This window comes from Cryptomeria japonica, chromosome 4 (genome assembly GCF_030272615.1).
Source record: "Cryptomeria japonica chromosome 4, Sugi_1.0, whole genome shotgun sequence".
NCBI lineage: Eukaryota > Viridiplantae > Streptophyta > Pinopsida > Cupressales > Cupressaceae > Cryptomeria > Cryptomeria japonica.
Window position 1 is genome coordinate 734605434 of NC_081408.1, and position 25012 is coordinate 734630445.

Genomic DNA, 25012 nt, shown 5'->3' on the forward strand with positions numbered 1-25012 from the left:
TACTTGGACTGAGTGATAAAGATTCCATCTTTCATCTGTTGAATCTACAATCCAATGAAGAACTTAATCTCCCCTATGAGTGACATCTCAAACTATTTTTTCATCTCATCTGCAAACTCATGACTCATCTTGTCATCTCCACCAAAGATAATGTCATCAACAAATACCTCACAGATCAGGATCTGATCTCCTTCAGACTTCAAGTAGATATTGCTATCTTTGCTTGTTCTCTCAAATCCAATCTTCACAAGATGGGAATGCAGGTGTTCATACCATGCTCTAGGTGCCTACTGTAGACCATATAAAGCTTTATGTAGCCTACACACCATGTCACTATCTTCAGATAGGGAAAATCCATCTGGTTGCTCTATATACACTTCCTCTTCAAGTACACCATTTAGGAATGTAGATTTTACATCCATTTGATATACTTTGAATCCTTTGAAAGATTCATATGCAAGAAGCATACAAACTCCTTCCAATCTGGCTATAGGAGCAAAGGTTTCTCCATAGTCTTCTCCTTCTTCTTAAGCATATCCTTTACATACCAGTCTGGCTTTGTTCCTAATCACTGTGCCATCCTCATTAAGCTTATTTCTAAAAACCCATTTGGTACCAATCACATTTTTATGCTCCGATCTGGGTACCAAAGACCATGTACCATTTCTCTCTATCTAGTCAAGTTCCTCTTCCATTGCCTTGAACCAGTCTTCATCTTTATCTGCCTCTTTGAATGATTTAGGCTCAAATTCAGAGATCATACATGAGTTTTCTCTTACCTTTCTTCTTGTAAGGATTCCTACATCCTTATCTCCTATGATTTGCTTAGGATCATGATTCAACTTGACATACCGAGGAATGGTCTTGATAGATTCCTTTTGCTTTTCTTCTTCATCCTCATCTCCATTAGTATCAGCATCTACATCTATCGGTGTAGGAACACTGTTACTGGTAATTGGTTGACTGACAACCGGTTCCCAGAAGGTTACAACTAGTTCATTTACCACTTGCTCACTACTAGTTTCCTCAGTTTTCTCAGAGGTTTCAACTCTTACATTGATGCTTTCCATAATTCTTTGAGTCCTATTATTGAAACACTTGAGAGCTTTGCTCTTGGTGGAATACCCTAGGAATATTCCCTCATCACATTTCGCAACAAATTTGCTCTGGTGTTCACTCCTCTTGATGTAACATTTGCTACCAAACATTCTAAAGTATCTAACCATAGGTGTCTTACCGGTCCAATACTCATAAGGATTTTTATCCTTACCTTTCTTGATGACTACCCAGTTCATTGTGTAGACTGCAGTGCTCATCGCTTCTCTTCAAAAGGTGTGAATGACCTTTCCTTGAATCAACATAGTTCTACCTACTTCAACCACAGTCCAATTATTCCTCTCTGCTAGGCCATTCTGCTGTGGAGTCCAAGGGGTAGACAGTTGCCTCTTGATAGTGAATTCCCCTCCTTGATCAGTTCTCAGGCACTTGATTCTTTTACCACTTTCCTTCTCCACTAATGCTTTGAAAGCTTTGAACTTTGCAAAAGCTTCAGACTTATCTTTCAAGAATGTGACCCACATCATTCTTGAGCAGTCATCAGTGAGAATCATGAAGTACCTATCACCCTGCACACTCCTAGTTTTCATAGGACCACACAAATCAGTATGCACAAGATCAAGCAAATTGTTAGCAGTGAAAGGTTTACCTTTAAAGGTTGAGGAAGACATTTTCCCCAGTTGACACTCTCTGCACAAGGTATTTTCTAGTTTGCACAACACCGACAACCCTCTAACTGCCTTGATCTTACTGGCCTTCACAATGCTATCAAAGTTTACATGGTAGAGTCTCCTATGCCATATCCAGCTATCATCAATTTTAGCCATAAGACATGTACTTATATTTGCATTAAGCTGAAATAGGTTACCTTTGGTCTGCATGCCAGTGGCCACCAATTCACTATTCTTTCCTTTGATTCTGCACACTCCATTCTTGAATTCCAGAGTGAGACCACTATCATTCAGTTGGGCAACACTCAGAAGGTTTTTTCTAAGACCATCAACCCAATACACATTGTCAGCACTACTCTTTCTATTCAGAGAGATGGACCCTCTGCCTTTGACCATACATGGTGTATCATTGCCAAAGAAAACCACACCACCATCATACTCTTCCAAGGATAGAAACTTGCTTTGGTCACCAGTCATATGGTGAGAACAACCACTGTCGATAATCCACTCATTGGAATTATCAAAGCGGGAGACAAGAGCCTTCTTGTCTAACACATCTTCCTTCACAACAACAAACACAATATCTTCATTTTCTTCATCTTTTGATTCCTCATCTATGATACCTTCATCAACTGCCACAAAATAGTTTCTCCGGTTTCCTCCTTTGAATTTCTTGAACCTTTTCAGTTTGTCCTTGTTGTCACTATTAGGACAATTTATAGCAATATGTCCTATCCGGTTACAAGAAAAGCATTTCAAAGGGAGATTACCTCTGTATTTGCCAGTTCCTTTAGGAAGTTTCCTGGCAAGAAGAGCTTCAAATGCCATCAGAATCTCATCATCATCCATTTCTTTGCTCTATCTTGGTTCACCACTAGTGCTAGCTTCTTTTCCTTTTCTAGATGGTACAGCAGAAGCTTTAAAAGCTGATTCAATTTTTTGAACACTGCCATCAAAACTATTTAGCTCATAGGCTGTCAACTTTGCAATGATGGAGTCTAGGGATACATTAGTCTTGTCTATTGATCTCAACTCCTAAATAGAAACAACCCTTATTGCATAGACCAGTAATAAGGATCTCAGGACTTTGCTTACCACAGTGGAATCTTCCATTTTACCACCTGCACTCTTGATATATCCAACAACAGTTTTGATTCTTATTCCATACTATTGAATGGTCTCACCTTCAACCATTCACATGTCTTCAAACTTCCCTCTAAGGCTTTCTTCCTTAGCTTGTTTTACATGCTCATCACCGCCATAGATATTTTCAAGAGCATCCCATACCTCTTTGGGATTTACCTTATCTTGGACATCAATAAACTCAATGTCAGACAAACTACTAATTAGGGCTTCCATGACTTGCCCATTCTCCTGCATCTCTCTCTTTTGGTCATCGGTGAGAGTACCGGTAAGGGCAACATAGGCATTCTCAACATAGCTCCAGTGTTGAGAACCCATGCTGGTGATGTATATCTTCATTCTATCTTTCCATATACTGAAATTTTCTCTGTTGAACTTTGGACCTTCCCTCTTCATCATTAGATTGGGATCTTTACCTCAAGCGGTTAAGCTTATAACATAAGGATCTGGAGGATGCTCTGATACCAATTGATAACTCAAGGATGAACAGATAGTACCAGACTGGTACTGAGAGGGGGGGTGAATCAGTATAGACAAAAACACAATCCTAAACCGGTTTGTCAGCAGACACTATGCTTAGACAGATAAATAGTAACAGCAGTCTTAAACAGAGTACAACCAGCAAAACCCAGAATAACTGAGACAAGCATAAACCAGTTGACACTTGTCTTTTCATACAATCTAATACGTCATTTCCATTTCACCCTAGTGCATGAACAGGTAATCTATCATCAAAGATATATAAATAGCTAGATTAACATGATTTACCTTCAGACACACATCACTTAAACCATCATATAAATAACACCACACATGACACATAGATTTTTCACGTGGAAACCCAAGTGGGAAAAACCATGGTGGGGATGAATACCCACAAGTTTTTTTTGAACTCTTTAGAAGTTCGCTCTGTTAGGAGCCTTGTCCGGTTAAAGACTAATACAATAGGTTCTGTTAGGAACCGATCTTGTTAGGGATCACCCGGTTAAGGGATGGCTAGACTACCCGGTTAAGGGTTAAACCCTGGTAAAGGTTGCCTTGTTAGAGGATTTTAAGAACTCAATGGTCTTGAGTCACCCTATTAAAGGATTTACAGTAAGCTAGTTAAAGCTACCCTGTTAAGGGATTTTCCAACTATTGAAGTGGTTAGAGATCAACATGTATTACAATGATCTGGTAACAGCACTCAATGCCAATGCAGATCCGCTTTAGCTCCTCTTCACCTTCTGCACTTACACTCTACAGGTATCACTTCTCTCTTTTGGTCTGGAAAGAATCACCTATCTCTTCACTTGGATACTCACACATAACTTTTGCCACCAACCTTAGAAAGAAACAGAGCATCGACCTTATAAGAAATAGATAGGTCGATAGCTTAAACCCTAAACCCTAAACATGTTAGGTTAAGAAATTCAAACAGTTCAATCCTGACTGTTGAGCACATAGCATTAAATGCAATAGTTTTGAACCTATCTCAAGATGTTCTCCATCATTCATTTTCCACCGATTTCATGGCGGCTGATAACCCATCACGCATTATCACTGTTTACAGACTTCGCACAATCTCGAGGTAGATAGGAACAATCTCCTTCATGCAAGATCATTCACGCGTACAAGGTTGATGTGGCAACATGATCTATTCTTCATTACAATGCTAACTCATCAGACAAAGTCATCGATTGAGTCACACAGGCTTGAGGCACTTCAACCAGAAACCCTGAAGTTGAGACTACCAACCAGTAGTCATACAAAGCTTCCATATTCCAGTTCCCATAACCACATGCCGATTCACCTTAAACAAACACACCACTTCACTTTGGCACGTCGGTTCACAGTGTTATACCGGTTCTCAGATATACTGGTTCTTGGTAACATACCAGTTCTCACATATACCAGTTTTCTCTTTAGCATATTGAAATCAATGACAACATACAATGTCATCATGTCCTCATACCGGTTAACATAATGCCAACAATGTCCCAGCCCATGGATCTCCACCTGGTGGATCACGTCAGGCAGGCCCCATAACACCTCTACTCTCTGTCCTCGTATGACTACGAGCAGATCGACTGGCTGCATGGCTAGGAGCTCTTTGTTCTCTAGGGACCACCTCCTCATATAAATGCCTATAGTACTCGGCCTCCTTGGTCATATACTATATCTCCCTCAATGTGTCCCACATCGGGGCACCACCTATCGCTCTCTCCAATCTCTCAACAAGATCCTCTGCCCAGCCCTGGTGCTCTCTCACTGAATCCCACTCTTCCATACTCTATGTATTATGACGCTATTGTGTTAGCACCTGTGCCTATAGCTCCTACACTGTGACCTATAGGGCTCTAATCTATGAATCTTGTCGATGGGTGGGTACCTATGTCATGGTCCCACCCATACCTATCCCTGTCTGAGGTACCGATGGAGGTAAAACATCAGATCTCCTCCTCTAGGCGAGTTGCCTAACATCCTCTATACCACCCACCACCGCTAACACTACACCTACCCTACCAACCCCACCAACACCAAGAACAAGCCCTCATCCTCTCCCTCCATCTCTCCCTTGTCCTTTATCTAATCCACCACCTCCTATATCTCCTCTTCTCCCTCCTCCCCTCCCACCTCCTCCATCACCTCCTCCACCATCTCCACCTCCATCTCCTACCTCCTCTCCCTCCTCATCTCTCTGTCTAACTCCCCCTCACCTCTCTGACTGCTCATCCTCATCATCATCAAAGGTATGTAACATCTCTGCTAGATCAGATATCAGTGCCACTGCATGTGCCATGAAGTATGCTACAAACTCCTCTATCACCCCAGCATCAACGACCCCAGCTCTATAATCCCATATCTAGCCTACCAGTGTCATATACTCCTCTATTGCCACTACACTATCTATAGTGGGTCCCCACTCAAGCACATCATGTCTCCAACGAGCATACAAACACGCTCCCTATGGAATCCCCTGTTGTCTCCCATATTACCATTGAACACAGCTATACAAAAATTGCTCGATGATGAAGGGCATCTACCCAATCAGATATCCCGAAATATAAACATAGGGCATCTCTAGCCCATCCTTAACCCACACCTCACAATCCATATATGGTCTCCAAATGACTATATCTATGTCATCCAATACCCTCCACCAATGTTCTAAGTTGCCTAGCTTCCGCTGGACAACTATACCTGTATAACCATAAGCATATGCTCGCCCAACTGGCCTATCCATGTCTGCAAGTGGCCTCGCTACAGGAATGTGCTCACATGCCCACACTTGTAGTAATGTCACCCCCACTGATAAACTATTGTATCCTAGATACAACACCTAGTGAAGCTCTCTATAAATGTGGGCTAACATACTGGACCCCATGCAAACCTACGTCCCTATGTGACCATATCCTCCAACACCAATCCCCATCCTACAACTAGTCCCTTCGACCTATGGTTAGGAAACAAAAATCCACCAATGAAACCTTCTAGTACCGAGGATAATTGAGCATAATCAAAATCCATGAACTCCTACAAGGGGATCTCATAGCCACTGATCTAATCATGCTGGAAAATGCGACAGAGAGTCTCTGTCCCACCCTCGTCAATCTTCTCATATGGCAACAAAGCCCCAATGATAGGAATCCACAGAATGCAATAACAATCCTCTGGTGTGACTATTATCTCACCCGTAGCCAAGTGGAAGGTGTTCGTGTCACTGTGCCACCTCTTTGCCAAAGCTGTCAGCAAACCCTGGTTAATGATATACCAAGGCATGTCTAGTAAGGATGATAAACTACATCTCTCAATCACATCTCTATCAACCTATGATAAGCGAGGAATCAATGACTAGGGTCTTGAAAATCGCTCTCATGACTGAAGTGTGCCAAGCTGTGCCTGCAAAACAACAAATGTCCATCATTAGTTCCAACATATATCTGATATATCCAATCCAAACAAAATCAACTTGAAACAATGAAGCATCAAATCAAGATCCATAACACAAGCATCAAATCAGGACCCATATCGAAAATCAAAGATACATAACATAAGCATCAAATCAAGACCCATATCGAAAAATCAAAGACCCATATCGAAAAGAAAAGACCCATAACGCAAGCATCAAATCAGGACCCATATCAAAAATTAAAGATCCATAATGCAAGCATCAAATTAGGACCCATATCAAAAATCAAAGATCCATAACGCAAGCAATCAAAGATCCATAACACAAGCAATCGAAGATCCATATCGCAAGTATCAAATCAGGACCCATATCGAAAACAACAATCAAGCATCATATAGAAAGAAATATCAAAGACCCATATCAAAAATCAAAAGACCCATATTGCAAGCATCAAATCAGGAATCATATCGGAAATCAAGAATCAAAACTCATATCGGACATCAAATTCATATGGCAAGGCAAAAATCATAGATCCACATCAAAAGAAAATCAGGATCCTCATCAAAACAATCAATCAGCTTGGCACTCCATATCGAAAGCAATTTCAACACACTCCAAATCATCATATCAAAATAGGACATCATCACAATAGGCAAAACATTGGCTCAAGACCCATCTCAAAACACTCGACAGACACCTATCAACCCCTAAGCCATCTACCTAATCTATTCGACTCTCAACGCATTCTTCTAAACCTTTTTCACCCATTTTGGACCCTTCGCGCTAAAATAGAGCTCTTACGTGCTAAGATGCTACTTATGCATTATCCTTTTCCTCCAACAAGATATAAACTTTACCCTACGCACTAAATCCCCCTGATGCGCTAACTAGTTCCATCACTGTGCTACCATGCTAACCGTATGCGCTAATCTACTCAACGCACTACTCTATCTACCCCATGCGCTAACCTGTCAACCCTATGCGCTAAAATGATTTATGCACTAACCTAACCTATTGATGCATTTCAGAAAGCTACTTGGACGCTACCCTACCTAGGTTTACCCTACGCATTATCTTGTCTATCGTATGCGCTATGCAAAAACCCCTACATGCTAAAAGGGCAAATTTTAAACAAAAAAATCAAAAACTTGATCAAAACAGGAAAAATCAATCAAAAACGTGGCAAGTTTTGGATCACTTATAGGTGGGCCATATGTAGCAGGCCTCTAGTATCGACGAACAAGCTCAAATCAGTGTGAAGCATATGGAACCGACATCTTTGTTAGAGCTAAAATGTCACATTCACAAGGAGACAAATGTGCAAATGATAAGAATCAAATCACTTTTTACCTTCTATAGGGTAAAAGTCAACAAGGTTAATAACTGGGGCATGTATTTTCCTCACTTTTTCATTTTTTAACCTTATTAACATCATTTTCGGGAGATGAATCAATTAAAATTCATTCAACACAATTAAAATATTCAAAATGCAATTAATTTTAAAATGCTCATCAAATCAACAATTTTTTCAAATCCTTGATTCATCTCTTGAGGGGGCATCATCAATATCATTTATCAAATCTGGGGCATCATATTGACATCTCGACACATGACATCATATCAATCAAATTTGGACAACATATCCGACAATTTTTCTTTGAATCAACATGTGCACACACGTCACTTCAAAGAGGGACAAAATGTAGACGTATAAATCTGACCACTTTCTTAAGTGAATATTTAATATTCATTTTAACCTCATTCCTCTATTTAATTAATTTCTCCGCATTCATCTATTTGATTAAATAAGTTATTCAATTTATTTAATTAATTCCCCTTTCTCCCCTTTTAATTAAATTGATCCTTGCAAATAAATCTAATTTATTTATTTAAATCCCCCACTTGTATTTATGCAAGTTGCTTCTATTTTTGTTGAAATAAAGTAATTTATTTTAATTAAAATTCTCCTCCATCCACTTGCATTTTCCTACATCTCCCACTTGCCTCCTAAACCCCCTTCTAGATTCTTCTAATCAATTCTAATTTATCCTAATCCATCTCCTAAATATTGTCACATCCCTAAGAAAAGAGAAGTCACTTCTCAAAGCCTTCAATGTCTTTGAAAACCATTAAAGGATTTATATCCTCAACAAGTTAACCCTCAAAGTCTTCCAAACCATTAAAGGCTCTTACATAACCATTAATGGTTAACTCAACCTTCTTGCATGGTTAGAGACTTTCTCTCTAACTCAACCCTCATCTAACCCAAGGGTCTCATCAAGCATTCATGGCTTTAACCTTGGTTATCCCTTTAACCCTTGCACAAGAGTTTATCCCTTGGGTAAAAGATTTATCCAATGCATAACCCTAACCTAACCTTAAGCCTTACCTCCTAAGGTAAAATTCATGTCTTCTCAATCATTTAATGCTTCTTTCATCTCCTCTCAAGCAACCTCTTGTTTACAATTGTCACCATTTCACTAATGACAATTGTAAACATGGATTGATAACTTTCAATCTTGGCCCTTGTTAAGATTATCCAATCTTGACCATCCATTACCCTATTTTTCCTATAAATAGAGCTCCCATTCTCTCATTTTGATATATCCAAGTTTCATGCATCTAATTTATAGTCATTTTACTAAGCATAAAGCCTCTCTTTGTTAAAACACATTAAACATTTAGAAGCATTTTTAATATCATAAGCATATCCATGTTAGACTAGTATATCTTGTTAGGATAGGATTACTAATCTTTATCATAGCATCATATTCATACTAGTTTAAATCATTCTAGTTTCAATATTATACATGTTGTAGGAATGCATTCATACTTATAAGAAAACATCACTCGTTCTTGGAGTTGTCATTCCTAAGTCACTTTGCTCAGTGATCTGAGAGCAAAGACATTGACTTCAGGGATCCTGTGAGATAGAGAACAATGGAACACCCCTTGGGAAGTTGAGTTATTCAATATAGCTCCTATAACTTGCACCAAGAGTCTCATTGGTGTGTGGACACTTTGAAATTAGACTTTTATGTTTATGTCACCCACATTTCCCGCACACACTTCTAACAGGTCTAAGACATGGTGTTGTATATGTGATGGATTAACAAGAGTGGTTGTAACAAAACCATAATAGAGGATATTAATGTAAAGCATTAATATCATGAACTCACTAGTTAATGTTTAAACTATTTGGGTCGAATATTTGCATGTTGTAGGTTGACTCTACTGCCCTAAGAAAGACACTAACTTTATGTAGTTTGTATCTAATTTTCAGATTTAAAAATAATCTCTTAGTATCATTCACTTTCTATTTGTAAGAGTAGTTTTAGTGTAGAAATCAGTCCCAATGACTTAGTGAATGTTGAAAAGACAAGATTATAGCTAGACTCAAGATTTTAGACCTTCTTTGGTATCTTTGTGCTAGTAAATATCTATTGTAATGTACAATGCCATGTGTATAGAGTGTAATGAGTCATTTGGTCATTGTTAAGGGTGACCCAACTTGGTTTTGCAGAGCCAAAAGTGCAAGAGATTTCAGTCTTGCAAATAAATCTCATTCATTGGCCCAAATCCAACCCTCAACCTGAGAATAAGAAGTGGATATCCTTTTGGGTTTGGAGAATTTATTGATATGGAAACCAACAAATTTCTTGCAAGATATTGTAGGATTATTTGTTGACTCGCACATTAAAAAAATTGGGAATATATTTGAGTATCTTCACTTCCTCTTTGATGCTAGTTTGAACATTCTTGTCATCCCATCTTTAGTGCCTTCAAAGTTTATTCATCAAGTATCTTAACAATTGTTTGGATTTTATTCAACTGATTTGGCATAATGTAATTCAGACATGTGGATAGTTACACAGTTTTCAATGGCACATATCTTGAGATTATTCCTTCCATCTCCTTTCATGGAGTTGCTTCCACATTTTCCAATAGATTTGTTTCTTCCTAAGGGGAGGTATGTAGTTTGCCATTCTTGGATCATCTTTATCATTCATCCTCAGTCCTTCATCTTTGGCATTGGAGTTTCTCTCTTATGGGGGGGATACATCATCTCTTCTTTTCTCTCCTATACGAAAAATTTTGATTATACTTTTGTGAAGTATTTTGTCCTTGGGGGGTCTAACTAAGGCCTTCCTTTCTTTTTTAGTAGTTCATGTTTTTTCATGTATTGCATCCCTCACTTTTTGAGAAGGGTTTTTTCCCACGTGGTTTTCTCCTTTTCTTTTCTTAAAGAGACTCCATTGGTTTGTACATGGGTACATAATTAGGCCTTCTGTTTCTAGGACCCATTTATGCATTCATGCATTTATAATTTTTTTACTCACCCTATGTTTGACTAGGGGGTGTGTTAGAGCATTTTTAACTATTACTTGTTTTTTTACAACTAGTTACGCTTTTCTCCTTTTTCTCCCAAGTTCACTTAGGAGTGCTTCCTTCTCATTTAGCTTTAGTTCATCTAGATATTCTAGAGTTGAGCTCTTTTTAGATCATTTTGCTTGCACTTTAGTTCTAATAAATTTAGCTCAATTCTTTCTTTATAAGCACTCCATCGTACAATTGTAATTTATTTTAATCTTTGATTTTGAGTAATATAGCATTCATTTATGTGGCTCCCATTTGTGGAAGGTGTGTTTGATCTTGTAGGTTCTTGTGTTGTAAAATTCAACACAAAGTATAGAGAATCACCAGACAATGTCAAATGACTAGATACATGTGTTTTATGTTTTAAATGCAATAAACTAATAAAAAAATAATAAACTAACTATAAATAAAAGATGAAATGCTAAGGAAAAAGAAGAATTTTACAAAGGGTGCATGAATGAAGCCTCCTTCTAGCAAGATTCTTCTTCAATAAGCCTGCACACAAAACAAAAACACAAAAAAAATTTGGGTTGTGTTTAAGAGGCATGCCACAGTCAGGCCCCCATTTTGATATTTCCACCTCCATAGAAAACCAATATAGATGATAGATAAAATGATAAACAAAATGTACAAAGGAACAAGATAATTGATACACTAATGAAGATAATGAAAAATGTAATAAAGAAGAGAAGAAGAAGCATGAGACCGTCGAATCCACAAAGCTACGATGATGGTGATGGCATCATGAAGATGAAAAAATACTAAAAAATATTATTATGAGAGCATACAAGAAAACTTCAATAGCTACCAAAGAACAAATCAAGAGATTAGAGAGAGTAGAGAGACTAGAAAGCTAGAGAGAAAACTAAAACGAAAAATCCAAGATAAAAGGCCCAAGAAGGAATCTTAATGTCGGTGTGCATAGAAGGAGGTGTTACACTACCGAAAATAGTAGGCGTAACACTCCAATGACCACCTTTGAACTTCATTTTTGTGGGATGTTAGCATAGCACATGAATATTTGTTGGCAATGGGCCAGCATCCCTCACGGGGATTCGCGACATGGTTTAACACCCTCCTATGGATTCTATAAGTCTAGTGGTTGTATTGGACATTGACAGGGCAATCTTTTGGTGCAACGGCAACCCTAGCTTGTAACAAGTGGTATCAGAGCTTGGTCACAGGTTCGAATCACACAGGCCACAGCGAGTGACGCTAGGAGGGGGATTGTTGGTAGTGGGCTAGTGTCCCTCACGGGGATTCGCGACATGGTTTAACAGCCTCCTGTAGATTCTATAAGTCTATTGGTTGTATCGAACATTGACAGGTCGATCTTTGGGTGCAATGACAACCCTAGCTTGTAACAATATTTATGTAGCACGCAGATATTCTTGAGTCAAATAGTCAACAAGGTCAAAAAAGGACAAAAAGAGGTTGAAAAGGTAAGGGAAGTGGCAGAGAAGGCAAAACCTAAAGGAATTTTCTAATCAAATTAAAGTGGAGGCATTATGTGGTGTGGAATTGCACGGGGTGTAATTTACAATGTTACAATTGGCAACACTCATGTTGCTCTCTCAAGGTGTTCAATAAGTGAGAGAATATTAAGGAAAAGGTGTCTCAACCTTGTGATTATAAAAACTTACTATTAATAAATGATCATGGAGGTTTCAAGGAGGATAATCTCCTTATGTGGTTCAAGGGGATGCCTCCCCCTTAATGAGGGGTTTGGGGACCACACACCCTAGTGGGGGTTCAAAGGTAACACACACACAAAGCCACATTTTATGTACAGTTTATCATTCTAAAGGGTAAAAGCACAAACCTATGTCACATTTTAGGCCAACTAAAATGTTTCTATTGAAATATTTTTGGTTGGAACAAAATTGGCCAAAATCACGTGATCTATATATGGTCGACAAGGTTTCAAGCGAAAGGGTTTTGGGTAAACCAAAATTCAAATTTTTCCCACTATAAAATTTGGGTTGGTACAAATTTTCTTTTATGATTTTGCTCAAAACAATTTCATCCAGAAGGGTTTCACTCGAAACTATCTATGTGGTTGCTGAATTAGCAATCACCTCATCATTTTTCAAGATTTTCTAAAACTTTTCACTTACATTGAATTATTCTTCATCCAAAATGAGTTTTTTCAAAAAACTAAAAAATACCCTAATTTAGATATCAAAGTCAGATATGTAATTTTTTTAATATTTTAATTACTTTTAATATGTTTTTTTTCCTAAAATATTGTAAGTATGTTGTTAAAATTAAAAAAAGAGGTTGATTAGAAATGAAAGAAAAAATAAAAAACCATAGTAAAATATTTTGGAAAATATATGGTGTATTAGAGGAGAGAATCTTCTCCAAAAGAGTATGACTGGTTTTTTGGTAATGATAAAATATCAGACAAAACATGATGCCAAACGAAAACTATCAAATTCTAGTATGTTGAACATTAAAATGTTCTTATGAAGAAAATATCCATCAAATTTTTTTATTTTTTTTCATGCACTCTATATGGATGTTATCTATTTGAAAAATCAAAATCAGGGCAAAATAAGCTTGTTTTAATATTTTTTGGTGACACCAATGAGACCTATTTTTCTAAATTTTTCAGCAATAAAAAATTTGCCTTGAAATATAGAAAAAGAATATCAATTTTTCTATATTTAAAAAAAAAAAAATAGACCTTATCTTTAGATTCCATCATTTACACTGTTTTAAAATTCAAAACAAAAATACCACTTTTATGTGGTCAAAGATGAATACTTTTGTTGTGTTGCCTATTTCCTTTATAAAAGTGTGACATAGGTTTGTACTTTTGTAGGTTTATAAATTTTTATCATTTATCATTAAGTTACTAATCTAACTATGGATATTATGTGTTCTTATTTTTTCCTAGAAGACAACCATATTTAATTAGGGCATTATATAATGATTGTGTATTGTGAAAGTCTAAATGTCATTGAGTTACCTTCTGATCTCTAGTTGGTGATACTCATATGAGAAACTTGCTCTACAGGTATATTGTAATTTTTTGTTATTTTTAAATAATATGTTTGACAACATTTGGAGTGAGATTTTTCTCTTGAAAAGGTTTTTTCCATGTAAATCACTATGTTTTGTTACACATGTTATTTATGTCTATGTTTGTTAAGCTTTTGTAATTGTTCTAAAAATCTGAAATATTTTTGCTTTATCTACTTTCAAAATTAGTGTAGGAAGTTAATCTATTTTCTTAACTTCCTTTAAGACTATCTCATCTATTTGCCACTAATGCTATGGAGGTATTCATATGTAATAAAAAAATTATAGAATTTTTAAAATCAAATTTCAAAACAAAGTCACTTCAAAATTCATGATCAAGTAGAAGATTTTTTCAATTATAGATGCAACATGGAATGATGAATAATACATACACAAGATTTAATAGTTACTAAGCATTAAGGAAGCTCTTTTTTGAAGGGGAAGAGAATGTTATGGTCCTAAGATGATATATTTATAAGTATATATTATATATTTCTAAGTATAAAAAGGATAAATACTTGTGACATGCTTAACCCTAACATAAATATTAGTTAATACATTTATCCTTATTAATTAGGATGATGGGGTATGTCCCTACATAGTTAAGTGTATAAATAATGAAGAGAAATCTCTCCCATATCATCAGATCTATTATTCAATTCATATATATTATCTGATTATTGGAGGTCAACCCCTTGAAAGCCCAACTATATTTTTTATTTTTGTATTTATTTCCACGTAATATCATAACAAAGATTCTCATGGTAGGCTATTCTCCTAATTTACGTATAATTTCTCATTTTTCTAAGCTAACACTTCCAAATAAATTAACCATTACCTATTAAGTTGCATGCTAAACTCTTCAAATTGTATGCAAAGGATCCTTTTTTCATACAAGTCACATGTCATTTTTTCATCCATTTTAACATTAAAAAGGTAACAATACTTACATTCATTGGATCATTATAATGCCTTATTGCATCATTGTTGACATAAATAGATTTTTCTAATAACTGTAAAATATTAAATCACTTCTTCTGTGTGTATTCAATATTTGTGCAATTGACTATGGGGCTTGAAGGCTATAGTGTCATAAAATTGCACCTCCTGTAATTTTAACCACATTTGAGGTCCTCACCTTGGCGACGACATCCTCCTTCCTAGCCGAGACCTCTTTCTGCATTTTCACCCATTGACCCCTTCTTGTTTGAACTTTTGAGATAGCCTCAGGACCTTGTCCAGGCCCCAAGATAGGGCAGGACAAGGGCATGGCGCCCATGTCCCACCCTCTTAGGGTGGCCCCAAGATAGGTCCCCCCGACCCTATCCAAATCTCCCCGATGTCAGCCTTTGGTGAGATGGATTAATCTTCTAAGGCATGTATAAAAGGGAGTTGGTTTTCTCATTTGTGAGCAGGTGAAATTTAAGCAAAGTGGATCATAAGCAAGCATAGGCGAAGATATACATCATCAAGCATTCAAGCATTCAAATCTTCTTCATTCATCCATTGGAGCAATATTACAAGATTCATTTGCAAGTATGTGTGTGTGTTAGGGTTTTGTCATGTTACATGCCATTTCATGCAACACTTGTGATTACATTCAAGAAGCAAAGCAATAATCATCAACAAGTTGCAAATCTACAAGGTATACATTTCCATTGTTTACATTCAAGCATTTGCAATTAATTTCTTTCAAGGTTGATTCTTCAACTGAGGTTTGACTGAGGCAAACCCCTATCCAAAACCCTTCTCCCTCTCTTTTCTATGTGTAGGTTGCAGGTGTACAGATGTAATTGCAGGTTTGAACTTCATTTGCAGAGACAAAAACAACCCTTTTCGTTTCACGGATTTTGTGGAGGACCATGTACATTGTCGCCACGGTCCCGATGACTTTTCTCTGAATTTACAGGGCAGATCCGTATGAGTCTAATTAGCTTAGATACGAAGTTACAACGTGATCCTGAACCAGTAGCTCCTCATTTCACTCATTTTATCTCTCTTTTTCACATGGCCAATAAGTCAACTTTCCTATTTACAAAAGAGGGTAAATCACACTTCAACCCTTGCAATCCACTTGGAATTCACATCCTTATCTCTCTTGGATTTGCATCTAGTGGATTCAAGCCCCTCTTTTGAATGTAAAGTTTTCCCAAGTGAAAACCATCCTAGTGACTTCCTTTCTCTCTCCTAGGTGGGGAGTCACTAGGGTTCAATTTTCCACTTTACATTTTGGTGAACTTGACGTCCTACATCTTAATTCTGATTTCTTATTTGTTAGATCTAAATAATTGCAATTTGAATTTTAAAATTTCATTTCCAAGTTTGATCTTTTTGCAAATTTTAGAGGTTAATTGCATAAAAACCCTAATTTTTCATTTTGAGGAAATTAAGCTTGTGAAGTGTAATATTTTAATTGCTTGTTTCAAATCTGATTTCTATTTCAAAATTGCAATTCAAATCTATCTCTTTATTCTGAAAATTTAGTGGTTAAATCATAAACCCCTAATTTTTAAGATTATTTTATTTTTGACCTTTGACTGCACGTTTGACCGATCTAGACATCTCCAAATCAGCTATTTTTTTGGATCCTGCATTAAAATCATAATTTCTACCATCCCTAAAAATTTTGGAAAAATTTGGTTGGACCGTGTGCACTTTCGCCATGGTCCTCGACTTTTTTCCCAAAATTTTGGGAGATGGAATTGATTGTATTTTTCTGCTCAAATCCAAAAAATTGGCATACTTTATCAATTTTAACACCCTCTAAGGTTAAACACAAATTCAAATTTCACAGTTTTAAATTCAAATTTCAAATCTACAATTCAAATTCCATTTTCCCTTCTTTATTCAATTTTCTATTTGATCATAAGTGCATATGGAGTTCCTATCTTATTTTGCTAATTCAATTTCGAGTTACATTAAAGATGTTCATGGTGTTCCCTTTCATGCATATGATGATAGTTTATTTCTCCCTTTCATTCATAGCTATTATTTACCCTCTCCCAAAATTAATCTCATTAGTGAGGGCACATTGGTGCAAAAAGGGAATATGGACACTTATTTCAAAGATCTTCCTCCTAAAGATGAATATTTGGAGAATTGTGTTCCTTCTTCTCCTAAAAAGTACCTCCCTCATAAGGATTATTTGCTGCAAGGGGATGATATTATGGCTACTTATCCTAGTGATACCATACCTTCTTTTCATGATCTTCCCTCTAAAGATGAAGCATTCATTACATATGATAGTCCTTTTTCTAATGAGTGTCTTGAACATAAAGATACCTTAGAACAAGAGGATGATATTATTTCTCATCATAATTCTCTCTCTCCCAAAAATCAAGAGCCTAACAAAAATCAAATCAATTCCATTCATGTTCCTGCGAAACCAAAAATTCTTCTTGATTATCATGTTGTGCCTTACACATATACTAATGAGGTAGTTGATGAGAACATAAGTGAAGAATCATATGATTTCTTAGTTCCTACAATCCTCTCTTCAATTCACTCAAATACACTATCTCCTACCAAAGAAGTTCCTAAAGAAGAACTCTTACAGGATGATTGGGGGTCCTTAGATTTCACTCCTACCTTTTCTAGAAAGTCTAGATGCCTGAATTTCATATTCCAAATTTTTCTCTTAACACAAATCTTAAAATTGATTCAGGCATGTTAAAAATAATATCTGACGATGAATGGCCTATTCATCATGATCATTTAAAATAACATTCAAGTTTCTATTATGTTTCTCCTCGCTATGTGACATAGTTAGCCTACTTATTGGGGGCTCTTTATCATTCGTGGTGGTACAATTTTAGGTGAAATCATACTTAGTGAGAAACATAATAGTCTATTTATTCTTGCCTTTATGCTTGGGGGGCAAGAATATTCCTTTTTCTCTTTCTAAGGTTTCACTATTTTCTTTATGGAGTACATTATTCATAAACTTGATGTCCTTTCTTGCATGGATTATTTCTTCATGCAAGTGCATATTTGTTCCGTGAGTGGGATCTTCTCCTTGCTTGAAATGGTACGTCTATTATGAACAATCTCTCCTTAGAGAAAGTTTGTGAATCTTCTTCTTTCTCTCTCTTTGAAAATTACCCCTTCTATTGTGCTATTCATAACTTGATGTCCTTTCTTGAATGTAGTTATCCTTCATGCGAGTGCATGTTTGTTCCTTGGTTAGGATGTATTCCTTGCTTGAAATAGTATGTCTCTTATGAGTAATCTCTCTCTCAAAGTTGCACAATTCTTCTCATTATCCTATACTCGGGGGGCAATGATCTCTCTCCCTCTCTCTTTTTCTAAGGATCCACTTTTCCCTATTGTGTGGATGATGTGAATTTTATTACTTGATGTCACTCCTTGTGCATAATTGTTGGTTGTTTGCTCAAGGATTCTCTCTTATACAAGAGGTGTAAGTATTTGACTACAACCTCTTTCACACTTGGTAATGTACATCTATAATAAATCCACCCATCCCCGATAGGGCTAAAAGTTTGTCATCCTTCATCAAGGATCTCTTTCACCTAGCAATAAGACGAAGGATCGAATTCTTGTTCTCTCCTTTGCTTTGTTCTAGAAGATGTTATATTTGTCTAAGATAACTTCTCTTGGAGGAAGATGTCTTTCGAACAAAGATCTCTTCTCCTCCAAAGATCTCCTGTACACTTACAATAAGATATCTATTTTCAACCATCTTCTCCTTGCTTGAAGAGTATTCCCTCTCTTGCTTGGATTTACGACATTGTTGCATAGTGGATATCTTCTTTGTGATGAAGGTAGGTATCCTTGTTCTACTTTCCTTAAGATATCAACATCAACCTATGTTGACATCTTAAGGGGGGGCACCCACACAACTCCTTTGTATTATACTTCTCTTGTGCATTGTATAGTGGGAAATTCTTGGAACGAGAGTATAGACTCTTAGAGAAAGATGTCATCACGTTTCTCTTTTACAGTGGGTCATTCTCGGAACCAGAGCATAGACTCTTAGAGAAAGATGACACCACTTTTCTCTTATGCAAGGTGATTATTCTCGGAACTAGAGCACAGACTCTTAGAGTGAGATATCACACCTTTCTTTATACTTGTACTATACATTCCAAAGCAGGTTGTAGTGTACTCAGGCATAAAATCCTATGAGGTGCTTCAAACCTCACTTGCACACACACGCACTTGAGGTTAGGTGGAACTAACAGTGTTCCTACTCTCCTCCCTTACATGGATCACCTAGATAGACTCTGGGGGCTAGATTTCCAATCCTTCTCTCCATGGATCACCCAGTTTTAGGGGCAAGATGTCCATGGTTTCTCTCTTGTTCGCCTTTCTTCTCATGGATCACCAAAGTGTGTATCCATGTCCTCTCTCTCCTTCCTCTCATGAGCCCATAGTTTTCTATTGATGGTTCATGGATGATGTCAGCTTTTCTCTTTTATGTGATCACTTGTGTTTATGTGATGGCATTGGTCTTTGTGTCCTAATTAGTTGTTGAGACGTCTGAGTATCGATGTCTCTTCAGCTGGTTGGTTTGTCATCTTGTGTCTTGTTTTTGTCGTGTTTACTTTTGCGCTTTGTTCTTATTTTGTGTTTTTTGTGTGCTCTTGTATATGTTTGAGTGATTTAAGATCCTAGGATTGGCTTTTGTTCCTCAAGATTAGCGACATCTTATACTCCTTGTGGTATTTCTTCGCATCTCTCATCTTCATCTCTATTTCTTCTACTTTACCAGTAGTAGTGGCATAAGTCATACTCCCCTAAAGTGGGGGATAAATGTAGTGTCATAAAATTGCATCTCCTACAATTTTAACCACATTTGAGGTCCTCACCTTGGCGATGGCATCCTTCTTCCTAGCCGAGACCCCTTTCTGCATTTTCACCCCTTGACCCCTTCCTATTTGAGCCCTGAGATAGCCTCAAGACCTTGTCCGGGCCCCAAGATAGGGTAGGATAGGGGTGTGGCGCCCCTATCCCACCCTCTTAGGGTGGCCCCAAGATAGGTCCCACCGACCCTATCTGCACTTCAGGATCCCAAATCTCCTCGATGTCGATCTTTGGTGAGATGAATTAATCTTCTAAGGCATGTATAAAAGGGAGTTGGTTTTCTCATTTGTGAGCAGGCGAAATTAAAACAAAGTGGATCATAAGAAAGCATAGGTGAAGATATACATCATCAATCATTCAAACATTCAAGTCTTCTTCATTCATCTATTGGAACAATATTACAACATTCATTTGCAAGTATGTGTGTGTGTGTTAGGGTTTTGTCATGTTACATGCCATTTCATGCAACACTTGTGATTACATTCAAGAAATAAAGCAATCATCATCAACAAGTTGCAGATCTACAAGGTATACATTTCCATTGTTTACATTCAAGCATTTGCAATTACTTTCTTTCAAGGTTGATTCCTCAACCGGGGTTTGACTGAGGCAAACCGCTATCCACAACCCTTCTCCCTCTTTTTTTTGTATGTAGGTTGCAGGTGCGTAGATGTAATTGCAAGTTTGGGCTTCATTTGCAGAGACAAAAGCTCCTCATTTGACTCATTTTCTCTTTCTTTTCCACATGGTCAACAAGTCAACTTTCCTATTTACAAAAGAGGGTAAATTAGACTTCAACCCTTGCAATCCACTTGGAATTCACATCCTTGTCTCTCTTGGATTTGGATCTAGTGGATTCAAGCCCCTCTTTTGAATGTAAATTTTTCCCAAGTGAAAACCATCCTAGTGACTTTCTTTCTCTCTCCTAGGTGGGGAGTCACTAGGGTTCAATTTTTCACTTTACAAATGCAATCAAGAAATTTGAAGAGATTTACCTCTACTAAAGATGCTCTTCTACATCATCAAGTTTCAAAAATATATACAAATACAATTAAACATGCTTGAAAAGTTAAACCACATCTACTAAAACAAAACAATGTTTAAAAAAGCTCAATTTAAAACACAAGAAACTTCATCTACAAATCTATCTAAAATAAAGCTAGTATAGATATCTAAAATACATCTATCTAAGGAAATGTAGAGAGATGTCAATTGGAGCTATTTTGAAAATACTATATTTATAATTAATATTAATATTTTGGCATATACATAGTTTTCATTGCAATTTTTTTCTGAATTACACTATGTAAGACTTTGTATGCGTCAATGTTTTGGATCACACTCTGTGACCCATCATCAGGATGAGAGGGAGAGTTGTAGGAGTATACATCAATTGGAGCTCTTGTAGGAGTATACATCAATTGGAGCTCTCTCTCTCACCATGATGATAGATCATGGAGTATGATCTGAAACATTGATGCATACAAAGTCTTGCATAGTGTAATTTAGAAAAAAAATTGCATGATGTCAATGGATTGTAAAAATTATTTATTCACTCTTATATAAATAGTTGTCAAATTTAAGTTAAAAGATAAGAGTTTATGTTAACATTAACATACTTACACCATTACACTCCACCTCTTGTTGCCATTGTAAAATATCTATCGACATTAGTAAGTAAACCACTCATAATCTTTTGTTCTATTAATCACTAACTTTTAATTTCAATCTAATTATTATTTGATATAAACTCGTACATATCTCCTTGCAAAGATTTAAAAACAAGCCATCCTACAATCATATCATTAAAGGGGAGGGTCCTCTCCCCAACTTGTAAGTTGTCTTCTCTACCATAAAAACTCTTTTTTTATTGCTGAAAAGCAATATTAAAAGAACATGACAACTGCTAGATTTAATTTAATAAAACTGCTGACATAATTGAATTTTATAACAATATAATCTTATCATGAAGGGAACACGGGATATTAAATATTAGGCGAATCTTGCTTAGGTACAGATTTATATGGTCGGGGCTGCGCTTGGGCATGTGGACCAAATGGACTGACGCCATGCTAAGCTCGACTGATGACGTCACTATTTTACCGGCTGTCTCCCGTCACTACTCTGCTTTACAAGGGATTTACCTCTATAAATCCCGGCTGCTCCTTTCCTTCGGGCTCGGGGAGAATCAGAGATCGAATCCCACTGCGTTGCAATCTCTGTATCAATTCCAGGCACTGGTAACAGACGATATGTTTGGTGAAAACCCTGGGCTTTACAGCAGGATTCATCCTGTTGCACAGATGGATGTAATGGAGGAGGTACAGTTTAAGCTTCCTCCTCTTACTCCTACAGAAAATTCCTGGTATTCCAATTCTTCGGAAGAATATAGCTATACGGACGGATTTTATGAAATACTTCACCAGTGCTCTGTTAATTCCTCCTCGCTTAATATTTCCTCGCCCTCTGCGCAAAGCCTGTCTGCAAACAGTGCCTTCACCGCATATGTACAAGGTGATCCAAAGGCTGGACTTGATATCTCTTCCGGCGGTCACATCTTGCATAAGAGATGTTTTAAGTTTTTCGGCCTAATCCAAGAGAAAAGAGAATCAGAGACGCAAATGTCAACTGCAACGGCTCCTGCAGGCAATCATAGTAATCAACATCAGAAATCAAAAATTGACTTGAGAAATAAGTCGGCGTTTGAGCATATGATAGCCGAGCGAAACAGGAGAATCAGATTGAAACAGCATTTCTCAAATCTTTACTCTTTTCTACCTAAACATTCCAAGGTATTTCCATATATCTTTTCTCGTCAGGCTTTTCATTTTTATCTCTTGTTTAATCAGATCTTTGCAGAGTTTAATTTGTAGATCATTCCATAAATCTTGTAAAATTTATTCTATTCAGTGATTTGCTTCTGGATTCCATTGTGTCTTTGGAGCTTTTTAATCTTATATACAGGGCAACTTTATAATTTTTAGCAGAATCTTTGAATTTATTAAATTATTACAGTTTTGTTTCTCAGATCAGAAATAATAATTTGTAAAATTTTAGTTTAGATTTATAACCATTTTATTCGGGTGCTTATTTTCCTTTAAATTACTATTAATATTCTTAATTTCAGTTATGCGGCTTAAAATAGCAATATTATATGGATTTGTGAAGTATTTTTTGAGAAGTTTACAGAAATCTCTCTGTTTTCTAATCTCATTCACCTATAGAAATTAGTAACAATGCTTTAAAATTTTCCAAGGATTTGAGAACAATATTGCTGATCTGCTTTCATGTTGATCGGTAATAGATCGAATCTCACTGCCTTGCGATCTCTATATCCGTCGATTTGGTTATTTTCAAAATTGCAATGTTCAATCTTTCACAATTCCACTGCTACTTCTTCAACTTTTCAGTCTCGCAATTTATCAAATTCTGCAGTCAGAAAAATATTACGAAATTTTGACTTTCTGATCCTTATTGTACAGAGAGATAAACATTCAATATTGGCGAATACAGAAAGCTATTTGAGGGAATTGAAGCTTCGTCTTGCTGAGCTCGAACAACAGAATGAAAATTTGTTGAAATTGATTCCAGAGGATAACAATGAAGGAAGTTCCCGGTTCGAATCCCCTCTGCGACAAGCAAATTCAGAAGGTAATTTCTTTTACCGTAGCGATGATGTTACTTTGGAGCAGTGTGAAGATAACCCGTGCCAAGTGAAGATAAGCATTAGGGCGCAAAGAGATCTGATTCGATGCCCGACAGCTCTGCTCACGAAACTGCTAGAACAGTTGAGCGTGGAGCAATTACAGCTCGTTTCAATCCATTGCCCCACACAAGCCTTGTGGTTTCATGCCGCTATTCTCATAGAACCTAAGGTCTATATTTTAATCATTTTTTCACTTATTTTTAATCCTTAAATATCTTAGTTTATTTATATTTAATGGGTATATGGTTGAATGCTAAATAAAAATGTTTTTTTTTACAATAATGTGAAGGGCGAGGGATGGAATGCTCCCAAGTGGAAAAAATTTGGGGAAGTAGTGAGACGCTTCGTGGCAAGCAATTATCACAAGCAATTGATTTAGGTATTTCTTTGGATTGAATCAATTGGGAAGGAAAATAAATTCTTTATATCTACATTTTCACGGCACACATTTATTGGATCAAAGTTAAATCCATAAAGAATTGTGCCTTTTGTTTGTTAGAATATTAAAGCATTCACTTAAATCTATTAAATGTTAAAGTATCAACCTATCAAAATCAAGAATTAAAATAGGCTCATCAAATTTTCTAATGTTTATATATAGATTGGTTTATTTATTATTTTATTGGATAATAGTATTCTTATTGAGATGATGTGAACTTTGTATTGTTCTATCAATTTTTATTTTATTTTCATCTTTATAATACTATGGAAATAATATTCACATTTGAACAATAGTACTACGATTATGAAATAGTACTTGAATAGTGAATTTGTTACTTTATGAGATTATTTTTCTTTTCTCTTTGACTATGCAATAATAATAGATAGATCTATTTGATTTTTATATAACCAATATTTATATTATAAAAAAAATATTACAATATAGAATGTAAATAAATAAATATTAACACCCGTACCATGCAAGCCTTTGTCTATATTTATTAGAATTTTTTAAAAAAATTTCATACAATAGTATTTTACAATAATGTCACTATTCCATAATAGTAACTAGTTTTGCCCTATTTCTTTTGAATTTTTTTTAACATTTTCATACAATAGTATTTTACAATAATGTCACTATTCCATAATAGTAACTAGTTTTGTCCTATTTCTTTTGATGATGCAATCGTTGATAAAGCCATTTTATTTTTAATACAAACAATAATTTACAAAATACACAAAATTATAAATATCTAACATGTAAAAAAGTTAAATGTGCAACTTCAATTAACCTATTTATATAATTTGATTAGATAATAGTTTCTTATATAATATTTTACAACAAAGAAATTATTAGATAATAATATAATTATACAT

General features: G+C 36.2%; 1 protein-coding gene across 1 annotated transcript; it reads left to right on the forward strand.

Moving 5' to 3' along the window:
* Positions 1 to 22043: 22043 nt before the first annotated feature.
* Positions 22044 to 24291, forward strand: LOC131027459 (uncharacterized). Its single transcript, XM_057957537.2, has 3 exons — positions 22044 to 22781; positions 23472 to 23864; positions 23985 to 24291. The coding sequence occupies exons 1-3, from the start codon at positions 22059 to 22061 to the stop codon at positions 24072 to 24074; spliced, it is 1206 nt and encodes a 401-aa protein (XP_057813520.2). The 5' UTR covers positions 22044 to 22058; the 3' UTR covers positions 24075 to 24291.
* The last annotated feature ends 721 nt before the right edge of the window (positions 24292 to 25012 follow it).

Excerpts from the sequence above, each read along its gene's own strand:
- LOC131027459 (XM_057957537.2), top strand. The coding sequence starts at position 22,059 with ATGCTAAGCTCGACTGATGACGTCACTATTTTACCGGCTGTCTCCCGT. Across the intron at positions 22,782-23,471 it reads TTCTACCTAAACATTCCAAG|AGAGATAAACATTCAATATT; the intron begins GTATTTCCATAT and ends CTTATTGTACAG. Across the intron at positions 23,865-23,984 it reads CTATTCTCATAGAACCTAAG|GGCGAGGGATGGAATGCTCC; the intron begins GTCTATATTTTA and ends AATAATGTGAAG.